The sequence below is a fragment of the Platalea leucorodia genome (genome assembly GCF_965183815.1).
Source record: "Platalea leucorodia genome assembly, chromosome: W".
Taxonomy (NCBI): domain Eukaryota; kingdom Metazoa; phylum Chordata; class Aves; order Pelecaniformes; family Threskiornithidae; genus Platalea; species Platalea leucorodia.
In genome coordinates, this window is record NC_138859.1 from 10,748,175 (window position 1) to 10,773,831 (window position 25,657).

General features: G+C 42.5%; 1 protein-coding gene across 1 annotated transcript in view; it reads right to left on the reverse strand.

Annotated features, from left to right (window-relative positions):
* Positions 1–421: 421 nt before the first annotated feature.
* The window catches only part of LOC309601734 (E3 ubiquitin-protein ligase RNF180-like), a gene marked incomplete at both ends in the record, with an annotated part of 52,726 nt that continues 27,490 nt past the window's right edge, over positions 422–25,657 (reverse strand). The window contains 2 exons of the mRNA XM_082334898.1: positions 422–624; positions 23,209–23,334. Of these exons, the coding sequence (XP_082191024.1) occupies positions 422–624; positions 23,209–23,334 (329 nt within the window). The remainder of the gene's footprint in view (positions 625–23,208; positions 23,335–25,657) is intronic.

Sequence of the window (25,657 nt, forward strand, 5' to 3'; positions counted from 1 at the left end):
AATTGAAGCACCAATGAATGAGCAAAGTGTGTCAATATAGATTCAAACCCCCAAATGACTCTATGGATCATATTCTGCTGTAGTACACAGAACTCCCCTAAGAACAAACAGTACTGTATATTTCTACAGAGTAATTATTTTATACATTAGGGGTGAATCCTGTTCCCATCAAAATCAAGGCAAAACTCCCATTGAATGAAGTATGATCTGGATTTCACATTTTATTTGGAACCAAACTCGAGCACTTTGTCACACATAGCAGAAGTATCAAATATCTTCCTAGCATGCTTGATGCAGTCTATTACAATTCTGAATGATAAAAACGCAATATCAAACAAACATTTTGCCTTCTTCAAGTTTATTCTATTATATTATTGTGGTTTACATGACTTCTGTTTTCCTTAACTGTGATTACAACAGACTAAAAAGGGAAAAAGAAATAACAAAGAAAACAGAACACAATAAATCCTATTATCCAGTTGATTGAATAAATGTAGATTATCACAATGTTCATATTAAACTGCCATCCATGGCTATCATCCTCAAAGTCCATGTAGTCCATCCTGTGAGCAGCATGTGGGAAATACCTCCTTGTTATAGTATTTGAGCGTCTTTGAAAACCTCCTGAAAAACAGACCGGGAGATAAAAATCTTTATAAAAGCAACTAGACTGAATACCAAAAAACCCTCCTTCACCCATTTATTTACGGGACAAATGGAAGCAGGAAATCTCACACCTCGCTGCTAGGTTTCCTCACTTTGTTGGATGAGAAGCTCTCTGTGGACTTAGTTTTGAGAGATTTAAAAACTAACTCTGTCTTCCATGTCTGGCAAATAATACATTTGTTTGTTTGGATTTGACACTCTCTACTATAGTAAAGTAAATCAATCTGCTTATGTCATCCAGAGCTATGAACACCTCTCTTTTGATGCCTTCTTCCACTGAATTCGATTCAGTGATCTAGAAGCAAAAGGCTCCAAATACTGTAATTAATCTCTTAAGTCATTAATCCCTGGATTCCCTAAGTTTACTCATCTGAATTCTTCAGTAATCGAGACACATCTATATGTATACACACATAATTCAGCAGTGCAAATATATTTTAATTCCTTTTTCTAGCATTTGACTTTTTTTTTCAAAACACTCTTCTAAAATCCTGCTTGCTTTAATATTATGTCTCTATATGACACATACCAGGTTAAAATTAAGTTTTTAAATTACTGTTTATATCTTAAAAATATATAGGCAGATACAAACACAGCCTTTCAAGTGAAAGTAAAAATCTTGTGACTCCAAGAAAGCCCTGAGTGTAGGGCCCTGCCAAAAGGTCTTTCCTCTCCATTCCTCCCCTGACTTCTCTATGTAGTAAGAGAAGTACTATAGGAGCAGAGTACTTGCATGTTAATACTTTCATTTTAATACTCTCAGACCTTATTCAATATAATTGAGAAATATATTTTAAAAAGTGTCCTAATACAGAACTTTGCTGGAATTTCACTATTTTTCCTTTTCAGTGGTGGATATTGACTGTTTCTTTGTATTTTTTTTTCTGAATTAATATTTTCTCCAGAACTTTTATAGCACAATTGTTTCCATGCCTTCCAAAGAAAAGTTGTATTGGATTTATGTGGCAAGGTTTAGGTAGCAGGAGGGCTACAGGGGTGGCTTCTGTGAGAAACTGCTGGAAACTTCCCTCATGTTCGACAGAGCCAGTGCCAGCTGGCTCCAAGGCAGACCCGCCACTGGCCAAGGCTGAGGCAATCAGTGACAGTGGTAGTGCCTCTGTGATAACATATTTAAGAAGGGGGAAAAAAACCTGCGCAACTGAAGCCGGAGAAGAGAGGAGAATATGTGAGAGAAACAACTCTGCAGACACCAAGGTCAGTAAAGAAGGAGGGGGAGGAGGTGTTCCAGGCGCCAGAGCAGAGATTCCCCTGCAGCCCCTGGTGAAGACCATGGTGAGGCAGGCTGTCCCCCTGCAGCCCATGGAGGTTAACGGTGGAGCAGATATCCACCTGCAGCCCATGGAGGACCCCATGCCAGAGCAGGTGGATTCACCCAAAGGAAGCTGTGATCCTGTGGGAACCCCATGCTGGAGCAGGCTCCTGGCAGGACCTGTGAACCCGTGGAGAGAGGAGCCCACACTGGAGCAGGTTTGCTGGCAGGACTTGTGACCCTGTGGGGGACCCACGCTGGAGCAGTTCATGAAGAACTGCATCCTGTGGGAAGGACTCACGTTGGAAAAGTTCATGGAGGACTGTCTCCTGTGGGAGGGACCCCATGCTGGAGCAGGGGAAGAGTGTGAAGAGTCCTCCCCCCTGAGGAGGAAGGAGCGGCAGAAACAACGTGTGATGAACTGACCGCAACCCCATTCCTCATCCCCCTGTGCCATTCAGGGGGAGGAGGTAGAGAAAATCGGGAGCGAAGTTGAGCCTGGGAAGAAGGGAGGGGTGGGGGGAAGGTGTTTTAAGATTTGTTTTTATTTCTCATTATCTTACTCTGATTTGATTGGTAATAAATTAAACTAATTTCCCCAAGTCGATTCTGTTTTGCCCGTGACGGTAATTGGTGAGTGATCTCTCCCTGTCCTTAACTCATGAGCCTTTCGTTATATTTTCTCTCCCCTGTCCAGCTGAGGAGGGGGAGTGATAGAGCCTCTTTGGTGGGCACCTGGTGTTCAGCCAGGGTCAACCCACCACAAAAGTATTTTCTCTCTTTGGTATCTTTTTTAAGATAGTTCATTAGAGACCTTTTGACTCATAATATCATAGGTAAACTGGTCTTCCTGTATTAATTTAATGATTGCTTTATTTAGAAATTTGACTAGACTACTGAAAAACAGAAATTCTTCCTTTGGAGAATCACTGATGGTTAGATATCATATCATCACATTTATTTTTATTCTTTTTTTTTCATGACAATTTGGATCAGTTTGTCATGTACAGATATTAAGTTTCTAGATCTCTGTACATCAGAATCTCTCTAGCATTATTTATCTTATTTTGGAGACTATACATGAAATCTTCATGCTAGTGAAGAGAGTGATGATGTTTTATGATAGTTTTCAGTGACACCAAGGGGGCTAAGATTTGCCTCACAGCTAAATATGCTATGGTGACTCTAGGAAAAAAAGTAAAAAATTCCAGGGATTTACTTTTAAAGAGTTTTAGATTACAATACCACAAAATTTTATGCAAGTGCATGAGCTAAATATCTTCTTAGAGATGCTAAAGAACTGCTTAAAGTATGATATGGACTCCCTTGTTTTTTATGTTATGCTTTAAATTATGTTAATTTTAAATTATGTTAATTTTAAACATTATCTTTGATTACTGAAAAATAACATTACTAATTCAGTAACCAAATTCTGAAAAAAGCTCATTAAAAAACTTACCTCAATTTCAAACCTGTATTTTTCTTAATTTCTTTTCCAACACTTGTTAAACATTATTGTCAAATACAAACCTATTAGAGTGTGTCCAGAGGAGGGCAACCAAGATGGTGAAAGGCCTCGAGGGCAAGACTTACAAGGAGCAGCTGAGGTCACTTGGTTTGTTCAGCTTGGAGAAGAGAAGGCTGAGGGGTGACCTCATCGCAGTCTACAACTTCCTCAAGGGGGGCAGCAGAGGGGGAGGTGCTGATCTCCTCTCTGGTGAACAGTGATAGGACACGAGGAAATGGAATGAAGCTGCGTCAGGGGAAGTTCAGATTGGACATTAGGAAAAGGTTCTTCACTGAGAGGGTGGTTGGTCATGGAAGTGGTCGTAACACCAAGCCTGTCAGAATTCAAGGAGTGTCTGGACGATGCTCTTAGTCATATGGTTTAGTTTTAGGTAGTCCTGCGAGAAACAGGGAGTTGGACTCTATGATCCTTATGGGTCCCTTCCAACTCAAGCTATTTTATGATTCTATGAATCCTGGATTTATTTTGTTATGTTCTATTGTTTTAATTTAATTTGCAAATGACATTAATTTTATCACTAATGCTATATCATTCACTTTTCCTTTTACACATGAATTTTAGTGTATATTATCCTCTCTGGAGGGTCTTAGTCAAGACTGCTACCCATGATTTCTTTTTATTTATTTCTATACTTAGAGTAAATATAACACAAAATACTAGAGGCTGTTTTTTGGTTCAACAGTTTGGAAACATCTTCTAATCAGAGAATTATGCAAACATGTAGTTGCATTAGTTTTGACTTGATAGTTCTCACCTTCTAGAGGATTTAGACAAATATTATCCTTGGTTTGTATGTCTGTGCAATTCACCTTAAGCAAATCTGCATTGAGTTTATCACAGATTAGACTTTGTAATGTAATCATTCTACATTCAAGAACAGCAGTTTCAGTATAGGAAACTAGCTATTCTCTAATTACTCTTGCTTTAGAAAGCCACAGAAAAACTGTTGGTGCTGTATTAAAGGTATGTATACAGTCAGGAGACATGAGAAATACCTTCAGATGTCTGTCTCTCCAGCTAGAGTGGAAATAAGCTGTGTCTCTACATCTGATTCCAGCCATCTGCAGATAAAAACTGAGAGCTGTGGAGTTCCTCAAAAACTGTACAGCAACATGGAGTAGGGGATTGAATTATGAAACAGAAGAGCTGAGGGAGCTCCAAATCCCTTCTAATGTATTTGCTCCTTTTTTAAAAAGAAACCCTATCTTATTTGATGAATACAGTACCTAAATAATTTCTACATGGGCATGAATTTGTTAAAACATATACTTAACTTTTTTGTGCATGACTGTGTTGCTATACTCTGAACAAGAACTTCCACTCAAATCACATGAATATGCATGCACAGTGCCAGCAGAGTCTGGCAGACTGTTAATAGAAACCTGTTACTAGATAACAAAAACAATGTTGTGTGCAAATCACACTTTTATATCCATAAAAGTGTGCAAATCAAAAAAGATTTTCACCAGAGCATGAATAGGCACATGTTGCATGTGTCCCTGCCAAAGTTTTTGTAATCTCCTGTTGAGGTACTAGCAATGCTCAAAATAAGACTGCAAACAATTTAAAATATTCTCCCAATTTTATAAATTGACCTCATTTTGCTATGACTGAAGAATGTAAGATATGAGATGGAAAATTTTACTCTAAAAATGTGCCCGAATGAATAATATGCAAGCTATAATTATATAATAAAATATAATAAAATATAATTATATAATAAATAACATAATAAAGCATTTACATTATAAGTGCTCATGTAAGATTAAATTACCTAAGAACAAGTGTATCAGATGTACCAAGGTTATTTTGACCCAGTCTCTTCTTTCTGATATGAGCTGCAGCAGATAGATAGAGCTACTGAAAGACTAAGAAAAAAGGCGAGTACGGACTGACACCTTCCCATACATGCCCTTGCAGCAACCAGCAGCTTAGGACCCCAGTGCTTTGGAAGCTGCGCTCAGAATAATGTGTTAAAACAGCATTGACAGGACTTTCTTTTCTTACATGTGTCTGTGCATGCTTTTGAACCAGATTTCATAGTGCCTCCACTTACTGTGCTTTGTGTCCCTTGGTGGAGTAATCTTAGATTGATTTAATTTCAGGTGAAACTAAACCTGAAGATGAGCTCCAAGAGCTCTGATGCGCTCCAGTAATGTGCTCCAACCACTAATGGCATTCAGCCCTTGGGATTGGACGTAAGTTGCCCCTGTTCCCTAAAATGCAAATGTGGACATCTGGTCCTCAGCGCCAATTGTTTTGCCCTATTATGGCTGATATAATTGCTAATGTAAGAATGCTTCTGTAATATCCTTTCCAAACAAAAAAAGTTGTAAATTTCCTTTGTATGGAAAAGCTTCCATACTTCAGATCACTCTTTCCACATTATGCTTCACCCTGCTCTATCCTTCTTTGAGATGATGTAATCTAAAATTATATGCAAAATTGGAGACATGGGATCACCACAAATCTAGACAATGACATAATGTTTTCCATTTTGTTATGATCGTAATAATTCCTGCTTACTTTTTGACTATGACTGTGCATTGAATGTTTTCAGAAAACTAATCACAGTATTACACAGATCTCTCTTCTTAAGTGGCAATAGCTAATTTACAGCTCATCATAGTGAATATTATGTATTATGGAGGTTGTATAGCCTCAGTGGGCAACTGCTCTACCACTTGACTGTCCTCACGGTGAAAGCATTTTTCTTATTTGCAGTCTGAATCTCTCATATCCATTGTTGCTCATCCTCCTGCCATGCACCGCTGTGAACTGACTCTGTCATCTTGGTGGTCTCCTTATAGGTATGGGAAGGCTGCCTTAAGATCATCCCCAAAGTCTATCCTTCTCCAGACTGAACAAGCCCAGTTCCGTCAGCCTCTCCTCACAGGGCAGGTGCTCCAGCCCCCTGAACATCCTGGTATACTTCCGCTAAACCTGCTCCAATTTATCAACGTCTTTCCTGTATTGGGGGGGTCAAAATTGCAATATTCTAGATCTGGTCTGCTGAGTAGCAGAGGATAATCACTTCCTTCATCTACTGCCCATGCTCCTGTTCATACAGCCCAGGATGCTGTCAGCCACCTTTGCTGCCAGGGCACACTGCTAGCTCATGCTCAGCTTGCTCTCCATCAGGATACCCAGGTCCTTTCCAGAGAGCTGCTCTCCAGGCAGTCAGTACCCAACCTGTCTCATTGCTAGGGGCTCTTCCTTTCCATGTGCAAGACTCAGCATTTGTCCTGGTGTGACCAGTACCTTCTGCTCCTGGACCCCTGGTAATATGGTTAGCATAACTAACACCACTTCATGAGGCAAGCAGCCACTCTCTGTGACTGAGCGGATCACGTATTCATTCCCTTTCCCTCATTATCAGGCCCTGAAGGTCCTGTGAACCAAGCAGACAAACCAAACAGATTTCTTCTTCCCCTCCCTACCGGCCTCAAGATTCCTGGGTGCCAGGCTGATTACTCCCTTCCTTACCAGCCTTGAAGGTCCCAGGCACCTGGCCAACCAGGTGTTGTTGATGACCCTGTCACAGAACAGGGAAGCGTAACAGCACACAGAGCACTGTCTATAAAATCAAGCAGTTACAAGTCCTAAGTGGGGAACTTGGACCAGAAATGCTGCTGGACAGTGAGACCCGTGACCCCCTGGTGGCCAGGGACACCTCTATCGTCGTCTGCTTCCTCCGAGGACTGAGTGACTCGTATTCTTTATTATCATTTTCGAGTCTAGATTATGATTGTTATATTTATACAGCAAACCATGCATTAAGATTTGACCCAATCTGCAGAGGGTCCAGGTGATTAGAAATCATAAGTTAAGTTAAGCTAAGCTAGGATCTAGGTGATTAGAAATCATAAGTTAAATTGTATTATAAATTCTGTATTACGCTGCTTATAGATTGTACTATATTGATTCTGCTTGTAGAAATCCTGTGCCATTCTAATCATAAATTCTGTGCTATACTAATCATAATATCATAGAATCATAGAATCATAGAATTGTTAAGGTTGGAAAAGACCCTTAAGATCATCAAGTCCAACCATATCCTGTTAAGAAAATAAAGCTTTAATTGTAACTGCAATTTAGTGCTGTCGTCATTCTGCCAAGGATCCCTAAAAGAACCTGTCTGTCCCCTTAGTGTCAGGTGACACCTTGTTGAATTTCACAAGGTTCCTTTCAGCCCATTTCTCCAGCCTGTCTAGGTCTCTCTGAATGGCAGCCCTGCTCTTGAGTCTATCAATCAGTCCTCCAATTTGTTGTCCTCTGCAGACCTGATGAGAGCGTGGAGAAATGGGCCAAAATTTCCCAGCATTCTGTACTTTTTTCAAGGATACAGTGTTTTTATACTTCTTTCACAGATGAGGTATCATCCCGAACTTCTTGCATAAACACCAGCCTTCTCCCATATGCACATCATGCTGCATCATATTCTGGTCATGTTAATATAATAGCTAAATTGCAAGATTTGCTAGTTAAAATGAGCTATGAGTTCTGTATTTCCAACAAAGAGCATATATTGCTAGAGAGGTTTATAAGAAGATGGCACTTACCCTGTGTGAATGCCTGCAAACATGTCCCATTGACTCCCTATCTCGTGTCCCAAGCTCTAACTCAGTCTCAAACCCTCGACCAAACTCAAGTCCCCAAAGCATCCAGTTCTGTCCCCAAACCAAAGCCACTCAACCCAATCACCATCCTTCTCAGATCCAGAGTTTTAGCTTTTCTCCTCCTCCTGCATGAAAAGCTTGAACCTCCCTACCCTCCTGCCTCAGATATTTCAGCTCCACACACCTATTGTCTCAGAGGTCATAATCTCATTTTTTTTCTAGAGAGTGCCCTCAAATTCCAAACTCCTCTTGGCCCAGGATGCACACCAGAAACTTCCAGCTTTCCTACACTAAAAATTCTACCATCTCATTTCAAGGCCTTTCTCACTGCAAAGTCCAGTCTTCTTCCCAAACCTCCCTTGCCATCCTACTCCTACCTTCCTCTCTCTTTCTCTCTGCTCTCTTTGAATATTTCTCTGCTCTTGCCCTTCTGATTTCACCTGTGGGCTCTCACTGGCTGCCAGCATCTTATATCCATGTGTGATTAAACTTACATGATGGCCTAAACATCTCTCCATTCCTTTTCCATCCCCAAAATCCAAGAATCCTACTTTCTGCTAGCAGTTGGGCTTTAGAAAACCTGGATGTAAACTGTACTTAAGCTGGATGTAATCCTTATCTGAAACCATTTTTATATTCACTGTGATGTCTGTCTTACTGGCTATAGAGCTTTTTCAGGGCTTTTGGTTTAAATGTTGAAATCTGCAACAGTCCCAGAGAAATAAATTGTGTGTAAGCAGTTATTTGCACATGCATAAAATCTGATTTATTGAACTCACTGTGCATGCGATGCAGAGTCCTCCATGAACAAATCAGCAGCATGCAGGCAATTTAGTGGGGAATACACAGTAACTGCTTTTCATGATGTCAAAGAACACTGTCTGCAAAGGGTCTAGAAAAGCAACTGATTACCATGAAAATCAAAAAGCCATGTCCTGAAGCCTTTCATATGGGACACAAGATCTGATTGTATAAGGGGCACCCCTTTTTATAAGGCAGAGTGGTTAAGGACTGCTGTTCTCCCTGTTATAACTAGCTTTTTGTTTTGTGACTTTCATAAGGCATTTGACATAAGAAAAAGAACATCACACTATAGACAAAATTATGCAGAAATCCCAAAATGTGGTAATGCCACTAACTGACATACATTTCATCTGTCGCAGCAAAAAGCTTATAAAAACTGTAGTCCTACAGAATCAACCACCAGGCAAATAGTGCTTCTTGCTGATGAGTATCAGCATAACTATTAGCACTTCTTTCTAAGAATCATCTCTACTCTCTTAAAACTTTATAAATCCTACATTGATCTGGGAAGAGAATATACACAAATGAACCGGAAATCACTTAGCACTTAAAAGAAGAAAAAAAACCCCAGAATAATTCATAGAAGTTCTTGTAGCAGTTACAGTTCTTAAAAATATTTATTTCATACTGCTCTACCTTTCAATATTATTTTCAAGATCAGAAATATGATCATCTATTCCTTTTTTTGGTAGCTATTCTCTGACTTTTCCTACAGATATATGTAACCAAAATAAGACCAGGCTTTAAGCTTATATACTACACATCAATACACAAAAGCCCTACTTGAATCCAGCATTTCTTTGGACTCTTTATTGTTAATCACTGCAATTAACACCTCTCAGACCTTCAAGACAGAAAGGAGGCAACTTCTCATTTGAAGTTTTTTCCTCTTTGAAAAGCTGTAAATTTCATTCAATCAAAATAACAAATATTTACACTTGACAGAGAGATCTGACAGTTTTACTCTGGATAGGAAATGAAGATGAGATTTTTTTTTTCCATTCAAATAAAACTCATTGGATATCAGTGGGGATTATTTATAATTAAAGTTTTTTGCATGTTCCTACCATTATTTTGAATTCAAAGACATAAATAGAGTGCCTCTGCATAAATTAACAACAATATTCTGAATATTAAGTAAATAACCAAATAAAAATGTGTGAAGACACTTTTGCTATTTTATAGAGTAATAATTCAGCTCTTACCGATTAAAACACAAACCATAAAGCTAGCTGGTATATCTTATCAAAGAATCAGGTTATTCGAAAAGAAAATAAGAGAACACTTTAAAAATGAATGAGGAAATCCATAAAGCCACGTTAAATTCATGCACAGAAATTTTTACATTGAATATTTTGCATAACTAAGATTTTTGCTAATTTATTAAATATTAAATTCTTTTAACCAATTTTATGAGAAATATTAAATGACTGCTGTGCCCAGTCCCTCTCATAAATTCAAAGCAAAGCCAGACCAACTTGTGTTTTCTATCTTGGGCTGTTTATTTCCCTGGAAGTAAATGAATCAAGAAGCAAGAGGACTCTGGGAAGGCAGAATGAACTTAGAAAACATACTCTGTCTCTGTCAAAACATCTGTGAATATTCTATAATTATCAATACTCACAAATACAAGCTAATTGGCTAGTCTAAGTGCTGAGATGCATACTCTAACAGGAGTAACTGATCTCACACTTCACAATATAGTCATTTGACTGTGGACGTAAAGAAAGAATTTTGATAGCCAGTCTGCAAGCAAAATTTTTTTTATGTAACCAAGTGAATTATTTGTTTGCTTTTTCTTCCTTCCCCTAAACCATAACACACTAAGTACCAAATAGGCAGGACATCATATAACAGCTTTTTAAAATGATTTATAGCAAAACCTACTCTCCTACTTTAAAACCACTTTATTTCAAAGTTCAATTAAGGGTGTGTGCTGGTTTTGGCTGGGGTAGAGTTAATTTTCTTCTAGATGTCATATGGTATGGAATAGCCCTTTGGCCAGTCTGGGTCAGCTGTCCTGGCTGTGCCCCCTCCCAGCTTCTTGTGCACCTGGCAGAGCAGGGGAAGCTGATAAGTCCTTGACTAGTGTAAGCACTACTTAGCAACAACTAAGACATCAGTGTGTTATCAACATTATTCTCATCCTAAATCCAAAACACAGCACTATACCAGCTACTAGGAAGAAAATTAACTCTATCCCAGCTGAAACCAGGACAGTATCCACCCCTTATTCCATACCATATATGTCATGCCCAGGTCTTAGACTTTCCAATACATTCAAATTAATCACCACCACTTTTCCAGTCTTTTGAGAGAGAGAGAGGGATACACACATAGATATCATTTCCTTAGGCTATGGGCTATCCCTCTAAAATGTTCGCTGAGTTCATTTAGTTCATGACTTTGGGCTTCATCTGTCATAACAGTCTTTCAGGGCAGGAGAGATGGTGTGTGGTGTTGGATTGTTGCATGCTGAAGCCAGTTCTGGTTCTGTCAATCAGCTCTGCACTTTGCTCGGTTTCCTCAAAGTTCATTCTTCATTAATTTGGGTGATTCTTACTGTATACTGTTGATATGGCACATAGTAATCATTGAAGTGATGACATCCAGTATTATATAGCAACTAACATTATACAATTCAGTTCATTGGCTATTTTCACCCAAAATCAAATCCCCTTGAGGTACACATCGGGCTTCCCCATCCTCCCGCATCACCCACCAAGTGCATCCAGGTCCTTGAGCAAAAGCAATCCCACAAATGGGTTTACCTCTGCCTGAAGCAGGAGTAACCCAGACTGTCTTCCCCAGCATGTTTTTTAGGTGCGCTACAGGGACTTTATCCCTTTCTACAGTACATAAAAGTTCTGATTGAGCAGGGCCAGCTCGATTGGCAGATCCCCTAGTGTTGACTAACCAGGTGGCCTTTGCTAAATGTGTATCCCAGTGTTTGAATGTCCCACCACCCATTGCTCTCAGTGTAGTCTGTAACAGTCCATTGTATCGTTCGATTTTCCTGGAGGCTGGTGCATGATAGGGGATGTGAGATACCCACTCAATGCCATGCCCTTTGGCCCAGGTGTCTATGAGGCTGTTTCAGAAATGAGTCCCGTTTGACTCAATTCTTTCTGGGGTGCCATGTCGCCATAGGATTTGCTTTTCAAGGCCCAGGATAGTGTTCTGGGTGGTGGCATGGGGCACAGGATATGTTTCCAGCCATCCGGTGGTTGCTTCCACCATTGGAAGCACATGGCGCTTGCCTTGGCGGGTTTGTGGGAGTGTGATATAATCAATCTGCCAGGCCTCCCCATATTGATATTTCAGCCATCGTCCTCCATACCAGAGAGGCTTGAACCACTTGGCTCGCTTGATTGCAGCGCATGTTTCGCATTCACGGATAACCTGTGCAATAGTGTCCATGGTCAAGTCCACCCCTCGATCGCGAGCCCATCTGTATGTTGCATCTCTTCCTTGATGGCCTGAGGTGTCATGGGCCCACCAAGCTAGAAATAATTTACCCTTATGTTGCCAGTCCAGATCCACCTGAGCCACTTCAATCTTAGCAGCCTGATCCACCTGCTGGTTGTTTTGATGTTCTTCAGTGGCCTGACTCTTGGGTACGTGAGCATCTACGTGACGTACTTTTACAGCCAGGTTCTCTACCCGGGCAGCAATATCTTGCCGCAATGTGGCATCCCAGATGGGTTTGCCTCTGCGCTGCCAGTTGCTCTGCTTCCACTGCTGTAACCACCCCCACAGGGCATTTGGCACCATCCATGAGTCAGTATAGAGATAAAGTACTGGCTGCTTTTCTCATTCAGCAGTATCTAAAGGCAGCTGGATGGCTTTCACCTCTGCAAACTAACTAGATTCCCCTTCTCCTTCAGCAGTTTCTGCGACTTGTCGTATAAGACTCCATACAGCAGCCTTCTACCTCCGTTGCTTCCCCGCAAGACCACAGGACCCATCAGAGAACAGGGCATATTGCTTCTCATTTTCTGGCAGTTTATTATACGGTGGGGCTTCCTCAGCACGCGTCACCTCCTCCTCTGGCGATATTCCAAAATCTTTGCCTTCTGGCTAGTCCATGATCACTTCCAAGATTCCTGGGTGACTGGGGTTTCCTATTCGAGCCCATTGTGTGATCAGTGCGACCCACTTACTCCACGTAGCATCAGTTGCATGATGTGTACAGGGGACCCTCCCTTTGAACATCCAGCCCAGCACTGGCAGTCGGGGTGCCAGGAGGAGCTGTGCTTCAGTACCAACCACTTCTGAAGCGGCTCCAACCCCTTCATATGCTGCCAATCTCTCTTTTTCAGTTGGAGTATAGCCAGCCTCAGATCCTCTGTATCCCTGACTCCAAAACCCTAGGGGTCGACCTCGAGTCTCCCCTGGTGCCTTCTGCCAGAGGCTCCAGGTAGGGCCGTTCTCCCCGGCTGCGGTGTAGAGCACACTTTTTCCATCTTGTCCTGCCCGGACTGGGTCAAGGGCTACTGCGTGAACTATCTCCCGTTTAATTTGTTCAAAGGCTTGTCGTTGCTCAGGGCCCCATTTGAAATCGTTCTTCTTGCGGGTCACTTGATAGAGAGGGCTTACGATCAGACTGTAATTTGGAATATGCATTCTCCAAAAACCCACAATGCCCAAGAAAGCTTGTGTGTTTCCTTTTTGCTGGTTGGTGGAGACATGGCTGTTATTTTGTCAATCACGTCCATTGGGATCTGACGACGTCCATCTTGCCATTTTATTCCTAAAAACTGGATCTCCTGTGCAGGTCCCTTGACCTTACTTTGTTTTATGGCAAAACCGGCTTTCAGAAGAATTTGGACTATTTTCTTCCCTTTCTCAGAAACCTCTTCTGCTGTGTTGCCCCAGACAATGATGTCATCAATGTATTGCAGGTGTTCTGGAGCCCCACCCTGTTCCAATGCAGTCTGGATCAGTCCATGGCAAATGGTGGGGCTGTGTTTCCACCCCTGGGGCAGTCGATTCCAGGTGCACTGGACGCCCCTCCAAGTGAAAGCAAACTGTGGCCTGCACTCTGCTGCCAAAGGGATTGAGAAAAACGCATTCGCGATGTCAATGGTGGCATACCACTTGGCTGCCTTTGACTCCAATTCGTATTGAAGTTCTAGCATGTCCGGCAAGGCAGCACTTAAGGTCAGTGTTTTAATAACAAATCTCCCAAGCAAAAACATCACTAATCACTGCAGAGCACAGTAAACTGCAAAAACCAACACCAATCTTTACCACGTACTGCAAAAACAAGAGCATGGTGCAGATCAGATAAACAAGTATCAAGAACAGATGAATCAACATTGTGACCAGCAACTGTTAACAGATACAAATTCCATAATACACTCTGGTTAATCTGTTATTGTCTCAAACCCTTCGGGCTGCACGTTGGGCGCCAAAAAGGACTGTCATGGTTTAACCCCAGCCAGCAACTAAGCACCACACAGCCGCTCGCTCACTCCCCCCACCAGGGGAGAGAATCGGAAGGGTGAAAGTCAGAAAACTCGTGGGTTGAGATAAGAACAGTTTAATAATTGAAGTAAAATAAAATAGAATATTAGTAATAGTAGTAATAATAATAATATAATAATAATACAATAATAATATACAAAGCAAGTGATATACACTATACAATTGCTCACCACCCACTGACCGATGCCCAGCACATCCCTGAGCGGCAATCTCTGCCCCCTGGCCAACTCCCCCAGTTTATATACCGAGCATGATGTCATATGGTATGGAACAGCCCTTTGGCCAGTCTGGGTCAGCTGTCCTGACTGTGCCCCTCCCAGCACTGGGAGAGCATGGGAAGCTTAAAAGTCCTTGACCAGTGTAAGCCCTACTTAGCAACAAATAAAACATCAGTGTCTTATCAACATTATTCTCATCCTAAATCCAAAACACAGCACTATACCAGCTACTAGGAAGAAAATCAACTCTATCCCAGCTGAAACCAGGACAGAAGTTTGAAAATAGCTGCTAGATTCTTGGTGACCACTGCACTTGCTGGATATGAACTAGACAAAAGAGCACATGCATTCCTAATAGAGCCACAGAATGTATTCTTTGACAATGCAGTACTCTTTTATAAAGAGGCAGTTATTCTCGCGTTCAAAAACTGCATGTTTTCATCGCTTTCTAAGCACTGTAACCATATTCCCTTTCACTCCAGCCACTCCACTCATGTCACCCACTCTGTTGTTCTTCCCATTCTTTATATTTTGCATTCTGCAACTCTAACATCTTATTAGGCTGTTACCTTCCTAATTAAGCAAAAATTAATCTAAGTAGCCTCTTTTCCCCTACTGCTCTCAGTGATATTAGGGTTTACATTTGCAAGGGCATCTATTACAGTGTCAGATGTCTTTTGCTGCCAGTATGCTCAGCCTTCTATGCCTGTAAAGTCCCTGGGAGCCTCCTGAGGCAGGGAACATAAGCAAAGTTAAGAATACCAAATACGGAACTTTAGATGGTGCCAAGCACAATTTAGATGCAAGCCCAAAAAAGCAATCCAGGAAGAAAATATTATACACTTGCGTTTTGAACCAACACAAACCCTGCAGTAGCTTTTATTCAAATAAAAAGTCAGAGGAAAGAGACATGGCAATGACACTTGTATTTAAGAAGGCAAAGACAAAGTTTCAGACAGTTATGTGATTCAGGTTTCCTGTTAATTAGATCTAATCATGTTCCCATTCAATGTGGGACTTTTAGGCTATCCTTTGGAGACACGTAAATCCAGCATTCTGAATTACCTTTGTGGAATAACATGCCCAGTTTTCAGGTAGCACAATACTGAAGCTGTATGCCCTCTCCAGATATTCCTTTTATTTTTAATTATTTATGTTTTGTACAAAGCTCATCATGGTAACTTTTAACATTTATGAAAGACATAATTCATATGACATTATGGCACATATATGAACTATGTCACATACATAATGTAATTATGTAAATAATTACAACAAAACAATAAGCTCAGCATGAACATCCAAACTACATTAACTGCTGTTAGAGAAAGGAAATACTCATTTTTGTTTTTCCTGACAATAGCTTCCCCTCTGAGTAATACCAAAGATGATCTACCAGTCCTCGAACTTCTCAAGTCTGCTCATTTTTGATACCTATGAGCATTTCTTATTATTTTCAGTATCAAATCATAACCTTGTGTGACACAGTTTTATAAGTGGAGGACCAGAATTTATCAAATTGGACCTGTAGAAAGGCATGGGTAGACTCACAGCTGGTAAGCGAGCCAACCAGGGGAGGTGCCCCGCTGGACCAGCTGTTTATGAACAGAGAAGGCCTGGTGGGTGATGTGGTGGTCGGAGGCTGTCTTGGGCACAGCGACCATGAAATGATGGAGTTTTTGATTCTTGGAGAAGTAAGGAAGGAGGTCAGCAAAACCGCTACCCTGAACTTTAGAAAGGCAGACTTTGGATTGTTTAGGAGTCTGGTTGAGAGAGTCCCTTGGGAGGCAGTCCTGAAGGGCAAAGGAGTCCAGGAAGGCTGGATGTTATTCAAGAGAGAAGTCTTAAAGGCGCAGGAGCAGGCTGTCCCCATGTGCTGAAAGACAAGCAGGCGGGGGAGAAGACCGGCCTGGCTGAACAGAGAGCTTTGGCTGGAACTCAGGAAAAAAAGGAGAGCCTACCGCATTTGGAAGAAGGGGCAGGTGACTCAGGAGGACTACAAGGATGTTGTGAGGTTATGCAGGGAGAAGATCAGAAAGGCGAAGGCCCAGCTGGAACTTAAACTGGCCACTGCCGTTAAAGATAACAAAAAATGTTTTTACAAATATATCAGCAACAAAAGGAGGGCCAGGGAGAATCTCCCTCCTTTGTTGGATGCAGAGGGAAACATTGCCGCAAAGGATGAGGAGAAGGCTGAGGTACTTAATGCCTTCTTTGCCTCAGTCTTTAATAGTCAGACTGGTCATCCTCAGGGTTTTTCAGGCCCCTGTGCTGGGAGATGGAGATAGGATGCAGAATGAAGCCCCAGTTGTTGAAAAGGTGGCAGTCACCGACCTGTTCCTCCACCTGAATGCTCACAAGTCCATGGGGCCAGATGGGATCCACCCGAGGATACTGAGGGAGCTGGAGGAGGAGCTTGCCAAGCCACTCTCCATCATTTATCAGCAGTCCTGGTCAACCACGGAGGTCCCAGCTGACTGGAAGTTAGCAAATGTGACGCCCCTCTACAAGAAGGGTCGGAAGGAGGATCCGGGGAACTACAGGCCTGTCAGCCTGACCTTGGTGCCGGGGAAGGTCATGGAGCAGATCATCTTGAGTGCCATCACACGGCACGTGCGGGACAATCGGGGGATCAGGGTCAGCCAGCATGGGTTTATGAAAGGGAGGTCCTGCTTCACTAACTTGGTCTCCTTCTATGACAAGGTGACCCGCTTAGTGGATGAGGGGAAGGCTGTGGATGTTGTCTACCTGGACTTTATAAGGCCTTTGACACAGTCTCCCACAGCATTCTCCTGGAGAAGCTGGCTGCTCATGGCTTGGATAAGTGCACTCTGCGCTGGGTTAAAAACTGTCTGGATGGCCGAGCCCAGAGAGTGGTGGTGAATGGAGTCAAATCCAGTTGGCAGCCGGTCACAAGTGGTGTTCCCCAGGGCTCAGTATTGGGGCTGGTCCTGTTCAATATCTTCACTGATGATCTGGATGAGGGGATCGAGTGCACCCTCAGTAAGTTTGCAGATGACACCAAGTTGGGTGGAAGTGTCGATCTGCTGGAGGGTAGGAAGGCCCTGCAGAGGGACCTGGACAGGGTGGACCGATGGGCCGGGGCCAACTGCATGAGATTCAACAAGGCTAAGTGCCGGGTCCTGCACTTGGGTCACAACAACCCCATGCAACGCTACAGGCTTGGGGAAGAGGGGCTGGAGAGCTGCCTGGCGGAAAAGGACCTGGGGGTGTTGGTTGACAGCTGCCTGAACATGAGCCAGCAGTGTGCTCAGGTGGCCAAGAAGGCCAATGGCATCCTGACTTGTATCAGGAACAGTGTGGCCAGCAGGACCAGGGAAGTGATTGTCCCCATGTACTTGGCACTGGTGAGGCTGCACCTCGAGTACTGTGTTTGATTTTGGGCCCCTCACTACAAGAAAGACATCGAGGTGCTGGAATGTGTCCAAAGAAGGGCAACGAAGCTGGCGAAGGGTCTAGAGAACAAGTCTTATGAGGAGTGGCTGAGGGAGCTGGGGTTGTTTAGTCTGGAGAAGAGGAGGCTGAGGGGAGACCTTATTGCTCTCTACAACTACCTGAAAGGAGGTTGTAGCGAGGTGGGGGTCGGTCTCTTCTCCCTAGTAACAAGCGATAGGATGAGAGGAAACGGCCTTGAGCTTTCTCTGGTATTTGGATTCTGTAGTGAAGCCATTACTGTACTTTGGGTACCACCTCATGTAGACAATTAGCAATTATACCTCCTCCTCTGAGAGGTTTTTTTATGGAGGAAGTACAGAATTTGCACCTTCGCTGCCTTCTTCTATGATGTTTCCTCCTTCATTACAATAACTTTTCAGTATCTTGAACATCCTTGGGTAGTTAAGATACATCTATTGGTAGTTCTTGGGGATATTGTTTCAGTTTTGTCTAAGGTTAATAAGCAGTTTAAGAATATCATCCAGAGATCTGCCCCAAGGCTGGATAGTTATGAGTGGCAGGGTGTGTGGGAGAGCATGTGCAAATGCCTAGGATGGTGGGCCCCTCCAGTATTTTGGAACTTCACCCCTGAACAAGTGCAGAATCCTGAAAAATTAGTAGAATATTTGGAAAAGTATGCTGTCACCCTGGTGATTCTAGGGAGACACAAATCACTGCAATGTGCTGGGGCCTGGCCTATGTCTACTGAGACGTATTCAACACTATTCAGAACCCTCAAGGGGAAGAGAAGGTCTCTGGATCTGACGACAAAACGACTGGTGCTGTGGCTATGCCAGCCCCCGTGACAGGCGCTGTGGCTACGCCAGAGAACCAACCCGTGCCATTATCAGTCGCCCCTATACAGAAGAAAAAATACACAAGGAAATCAGCTCGTTTAGTAAGGGCTGATGATGAGCCAGGGCCATCACAAGAATAGGAGGAGGAAGAGGCAGAACCCACAAATGAGATGGTAACAACCCTATCCCTGAGTGAGCTGCGAGATATGCGAAAAGATTTTAGTCGTCATCCAGGCGAGCACATCATCACCTGGCTGCTCCGATGCTGGGATAACGGGGCCAGTAGTCTGGAATTAGAGGGTAGGGAAGCCAAGCAGCTGGGATCCCTTTCTAGGGAAGGGGGCATTGACAAAGCGATTGGAAAAGGGGCAAAATTCCTCAGCCTCTGGAGGTGACTCCTGTCAGGTATGAAGGAAAGGTATCCCTTCAAGGAAGATGTTATATGCCACCCAGGCAAGTGGACCACCATGAAGACAGGTATCCAGTACCTGAGGGAATTAGCTGTACTGGAAGTGATTTATAATGACCTGGACAATGACCAGTTATCCAAAGATTCAGATGAAGTCAGGTGCACACAACCCATGTGATGGAAGTTTGTATGGAGCGCACCATCGTTGTACGCAAATTCATTAGCAGTAATGACCATGAAAGATGGAGGGGGACAAACGGTGGATGAAATGGCTGGCCAACTCCAACAATATGAAGAAAGTCTCTCTTCCTCCCTACAGGCCTGCATGTCGGCTGTGGAGAAACTGCCGGACATGCTAGCTGAGAAATAATCCCAGGAGTTCCAGTGATTCAAAGAGGACATGTCCTACTCCTCACCTGTACGGACCAGTATCTCAGCCATTAGGAGTAAGCGTCCCTCTGCTCAAGAGAGAAGATATAGTGGATACACACCACAGGCCACCTTCTGGTTTTATCTGCATGACCATGGAGCAGACATGAGGAAGTGGGATGGAAAATCTGCCTCGACCCTAGAGGCACGGGTACGTGAGTTGCAAGGAAAAACAATCACAAAAGGGGGTTCTTCCAGGAAAATTGCTGCTCCAGTTTCCAGTGAGCAGTTCCCCAGAAAGAGCAGAAGGGCTGATTTGGCTTCCGATCTTAATAAAGGGATTTTTGATTCGCATTGACAAGAAGCAAATAACAAATGCTATGACCAGGACTAGAGGGGCCCTGCCTCCAGCCAGGTGGAGGAAAGGGACAATCGGGTGTACTGGACTGTGTGGATCCAATGGCCTGGCACATCAGACCCACAGGAGTATAAGGCTCTAGTGGACACCGGTGCACAGTGTACCCTCATGCCATCAAGCTATAAATGGGGCAGAACCCATCTGTATTTCTGGAGTGACAGGGGCATCCCAACAGCTGACTGCATTGGAGGCTGAAGTGAGCCTAACTGGGAATGAGTGGCAGAAGCACCCCATTGTGACTGGCCCAGAGTCTCCATGCATCCTTGGCATTGACTGCCTCAGGAGAGGGTATTTCAAGGACCCAAAAGGGTACCGGTGGGCTTTTGGTATAGCTGTCTTGGAGACGGAGGAAATTAAACAGCTGTCCACCTTGCCCGGTCTCTCAGAGGACCCTTCTATTGTGGGGTTGCTGGGGGTCAAAGAACAACAGGTGCTGATCGCCACCACAATGGTGTACCAGTGGCAATATCGCACCAACCGAGACTCCCTGATTCCCATCCATAAATCGATTCGTCAACTGGAGAGCCAAGGAGTGATCAGCAAGACTCGCTCACCCTTTAACAGTCCCATATGGCCAGTGTGAAAGTCTAATGGATAGTGGAGACTCACAGTAGACTATCGGGGCCTGAACGAAGTCACGCCGCCGGTGAGCGCTGCCGTGCCAGACATGCTAGAACTTCAATACGAATTGGAGTCAAAGGCAGCCAAGTGGTATGCCACCATTGACATCGCTAATGTGTTCTTCTCAATCCCTTTGGCAGCAGAGTGCAGGCCACAGTTTGCTTTCACTTGGAGGGGTGTCCAGTGCACCTGGAATCGACTGCCCCAGGGGTGGAAACACAGCCCCACCATTTGCCATGGACTGATCCAGACTGCGCTGGAACAGGGTGAACCTCCGGAATACCTGCAATACATTGATGACATCATTGTCTGGGGCAACACAGCAGAAGAGGTTTCTGAGAAAGGGAAGAAAATAGTTCAAATTCTTCTGAAAGCCGGTTTTGCCATAAAACAAAGTAAGGTCAAGGGACCTGCACAGGAGATCCAGTTTTTAGGAATAAAATGGCAAGATGGACGTCGTCAGATCCCAATGGACGTGATTGACAAAATAACAGCCATGTCTCCACCAACCAGCAAAAAGGAAACACACAAGCTTTCTTGGGCATTGTGGGTTTTTGGAGAATGCATATTCCAAATTACAGCCTGATCGTAAGCCCTCTCTATCAAGTGACCCGCAAGAAGAACGATTTCAAATGGGGCCCTGAGCAACGACAAGCCTTTGAACAAATTAAACAGGAGATAGTTCACGCAGTAGCCCTTGGGCCAGTCCGGGCAGGACAAGATGTAAAAAATGTGCTCTGCACCGCAGCCGGGAAGAACGGCCCTACCTGGAGCCTCTGGCAGAAAGCACCAGGGGAGACTCGAGGTCGACCCCTGGGGTTTTGGAGTCAGGGATACAGAGGATCTGAGGCTGGCTATACTCCAACTGAAAAAGAGAGATTGGCAGCATATGAAGGGGTTGGAGCCACTTCAGAAGTGGTTGGTACTGAAGCACAGCTCCTCCTGGCACCCCGACTGCCGGTGCTGGGCTGGATGTTCAAAGGGAGGATCCCCTGTACACATCATGCAACTGATGCTACGTGGAGTAAGTGGGTCGCACTGATCACACAATGGGCGCAAATAGGAAACCCCAGTCACCCAGGAATCTTGGAAGTGATCATGGACTAGCCAGAAGGCAAAGATTTTGGAATATCGCCAGAGGAGGAGGTGACGTGTGCTGAGGAGGCCCCACTGTATAATAAACTACCAGAAAATGAGAAGCAATATGCCCTGTTCACTGATGAGCCCTGTGGTCTTGTGGTTAAGCCCAAAGTCATGGACTAAATGAACTCAATGAACGTTTTAGAGGGAAAGCCTATAGACTAAGGGAATTATATCTATGTGTGTGTATATATATGTATAGATATATCAAAAGACTGGAAAAGTGGTGGTGATTATTTGGAATGTATTGGAAAGTGTAAGACCTGGGCATGATGTATATGGTATGGAATAAGGGGTGGATAATGTCCTGGTTTCAGCTGGGACAGAGTTAATTTTCTTCCTAGTAGCTGGCATAGTGCTGTGGTTTGGGTTTAGGATGAGAATAATGTTGATAACACACTGATGTTTTAGTTGTTGCTAAGTAGGGCTTACACTAGTCAAGGACTTTTAATCTTCCCCTGTTCTGCCAGGTGCACAAGAAGCTGGGAGGGGGCACAGCCAGGACAGCTGACCCAGACTGGCCAAAGGGCTATTCCATACCATATGACGTCATGCCCAGTATATAAACTGGGGGGAGTTGGCCGGGGGGCAGCGATCGCTGCTTGGGGACATGCTGGGCATCGGTCGGTGGGTGGTGAGCAATTGTATAGTGTATCACTTGCTTTGTATATTTTTATTGTATTATTATATCATTATTATTATTATTATTACTATTCTATTTCATTTTACTTCAATTATTAAACTATTTTTCTCTCAACCCACGAGTTTTCTGACTTTCACCCTTCCAATTCTCTCCCCCATCCCACTGGGATGGGGGGAGTGAGCGTGTGCCTGTGTGGTGCTTAGTTGCTGGCTGGGGTTAAACCATGACGAGGACTGAGGTTTCTTCATATAACAAACAGAAAATAAAGCTAAAAACACCCACCCCTTTACTCCATTTCATATGTATAAAACAAGCAATACAGAATAATACATATCATATTATTCCAACTTTTTTTATATGACTTCTTTCCTAAAAGACTGATTCTGATTTTTTGGGGGAGAGGTCTTTATTGACCACACTCAGAACTGGTAACTTTTTTTCCAGAGTCATTTTCTTTATTCCACTATGGAGATACAGATTTTTCCAAACAGGAAACTACGTACAACTATCCTGGTAATGTGCACAACATTAAAGAGTTAAGAATAAATAAAAAGGTACACACACAAATTGTCTTTTTACAATTTGCAGTTTATCTTTAGATTCAAAGCACTGTGTATGAGTCACACAAGGAGAATTTAACTCAGCTCTACTTTAATAATCATCCATCTCTGATTTCCTATGGCATGGATTAGCTAGAAACTTATTTTCAAATACTGTACTCAAGACTGAGTGAAGTTTAGTGAAAAATTAAAAAACTTACCTTCAGTAACTCTGAAGGCTTTCTTGCAGCTTGGTAGAGGCCATTTTGCAGAATTTGATTTTTGAAAACTTTCTTTTAACTTCAAATATTCCATAGGGAAAAAAGATTTGGTAGAGTTGTTTAATTCTACAATAATTAATGGAAAAGAATGTATACATTCAGAGTTGTATACATATACAGAGTTGACATAACTTATTAATCTCAAGAAATCATTAGCTCCTCAGGATATAATTTGGGGGAATATCTACATGGACTGCAACCCAAAACTGTCAATATTAACCTAACCATAGCAATACAACAATGGAAAAGAGCTTAAAAAGAACTGTATTTTCCTACCAAAGAAAAGAAGTGATCTGCTGATAAAAGAGATGCCAAGCTAGTAGTTAACAGGGAAAACTTCAGACCTCCCAATTTTGGCCCTTGAAACCATCATGGCTCCAGATAAATACTAATAATAGCAGCTGCTACCACAATTCCTTCTGTACCTTAAAAGAAAGAAAAGGCCCTTCATAGATCTTTGAAAAGACTTATGTATTATTACTTTACCTGGTTCATTGCAATTTTACATACTTTTTCAATAATCAGTGTTTTATGAAAGGGACAAATCTTTTTCTCTGGCAAATTTGAGAAAGCTAAGCTTTTTGTGAGCAGGCTCCAGAAAGAAGAAAAAATTCCAAATGCCCTTTGTTTGCAGTAGCTCTTTCTATGTAAGAGGAAGGTGATAGCAGATTTGAAGTAAAAAATATGCTGGTCTTATTCTAAAAATTATCCTGTATTTCACCATGTCAGAACACAGGTGGAATGAGGCTATACAACATATCCAGAGTACAAAAATCCCCAAATACTTCTATCTCATTATGTGAGAACAGTGCTGCTGCACCTATAAACCTCTGTCAGTGAAGGGAAAGAGGCCATTTTTTCTCCTAAATGTAAAAGGTGTGTATTTTTCACTAGTGGCTTTTAATTTTTATGAGAGCTTTACATGCTACTGAACATATTTGGATTAAGTACTATTTGGATTCATAGAAATAGCATCTGATGAGACTGCTTGCCGCTCACAACATCAACTGAAGAGAATATTTTAATTTCTTTCTAGAGGCCATAAAAATTGACTCAGTTCTTTCAACGTTATTGTCTAAATTTAAACACTGAAACCTCTGGTGACGCATCAAATTCCTGTTTTTCAGAAAAGGCAATGGTGACAACTCTTACTGGCTTATAGCAGGTTGCTTGGTTAGGCTTTTAATGAAAGAACCTTTCAGGCTGGCCAGACCACCTATCTTTCTGTACGTGACCCTTTCCCTGCCACATGCCTGGACCTCTTGTGCACAAACAGTACACTGAATCTGTGTTTCTCCGAAGTGGTGAATTTATTGTATATGAGTGTCAGATCTGGCCCTTCTTGGAAACACTTAACATAAATGAAACTTCATATGAATGGAAGTGTCCAAGCCAATCCCTGGCTCATTCTTTCCCCTGATATGAGAGGCATTTAAAAGACAGAATTACTTGAAGTGGGTTGCTGTTCGAAATCTGTTGTCTTAGGTGTACCCTGGGCACTCTATCATCTGACCAGATATGAGTTTATCCTGATGGGAGAAGGGTTTTCAAGAAAGCCTTTAAGAAAGATGGGAATGCATAGCAGATACCATCAGAGCAACATATCTGGACTGGAACTCACTCTCAAGGGAACCAGTGGAAAAGGCTCACTTGAAGGGAGCAACAGGCCAGAGGAAGTATCCTCATGGGTCACATCTGGCTTCCTAGCTCTGGGTTAAACACTCTTTTTCTTCATAATTGGTGGATAATTGACCTGTTAGCCTTCATCTTTTTTTGACGTGTTACATGCATCCTTCTGTTGCAGTTATGTTCAGTTTGCAAAACTATACAAGCTAAAAAGTAAACTTCTGAATATATCCTTAAATGGAGCTTTTTTGAGATATCCTTGTAAAATAAAATGCAGTTATACAAAAGGAAAGCTGCAGAAAGTATCCAGAATAAATTAGTGAGGGAAATAAGACATCCAGGCTGTAGGATTAGAGAAATATGTAAAGAACGCTAGCAATTCTGCTTCGTTGGCTGCACAAACCTATAACAGCAGTGACTTTAGCATAACTTTTAAAGGGCTTAATAAATCTCCTGAGTAAAAAAAAAATGTTTACTACCTTTTACATTGGTCTGGCACCATCCATCTTCCCTAATGTGTTGATTTTATTAATTTCTCTAAGGATATGATATCATCATCAATATTTCTTGGTTGATTTAAAAGCTGCTCAACACATTATGCACTGGGAAATTACAAAATATTTTTCTTAATATAGGTATAATAAAACAAAGTGAATTTAGTGTATCTATTTTCAAATATATTGCTAAGTAAGTCAAGCATATATTGCTATATATTGAACAGCAATATAGAAATAGCTGCTGTAAGGCCATATGGATTTCTCTC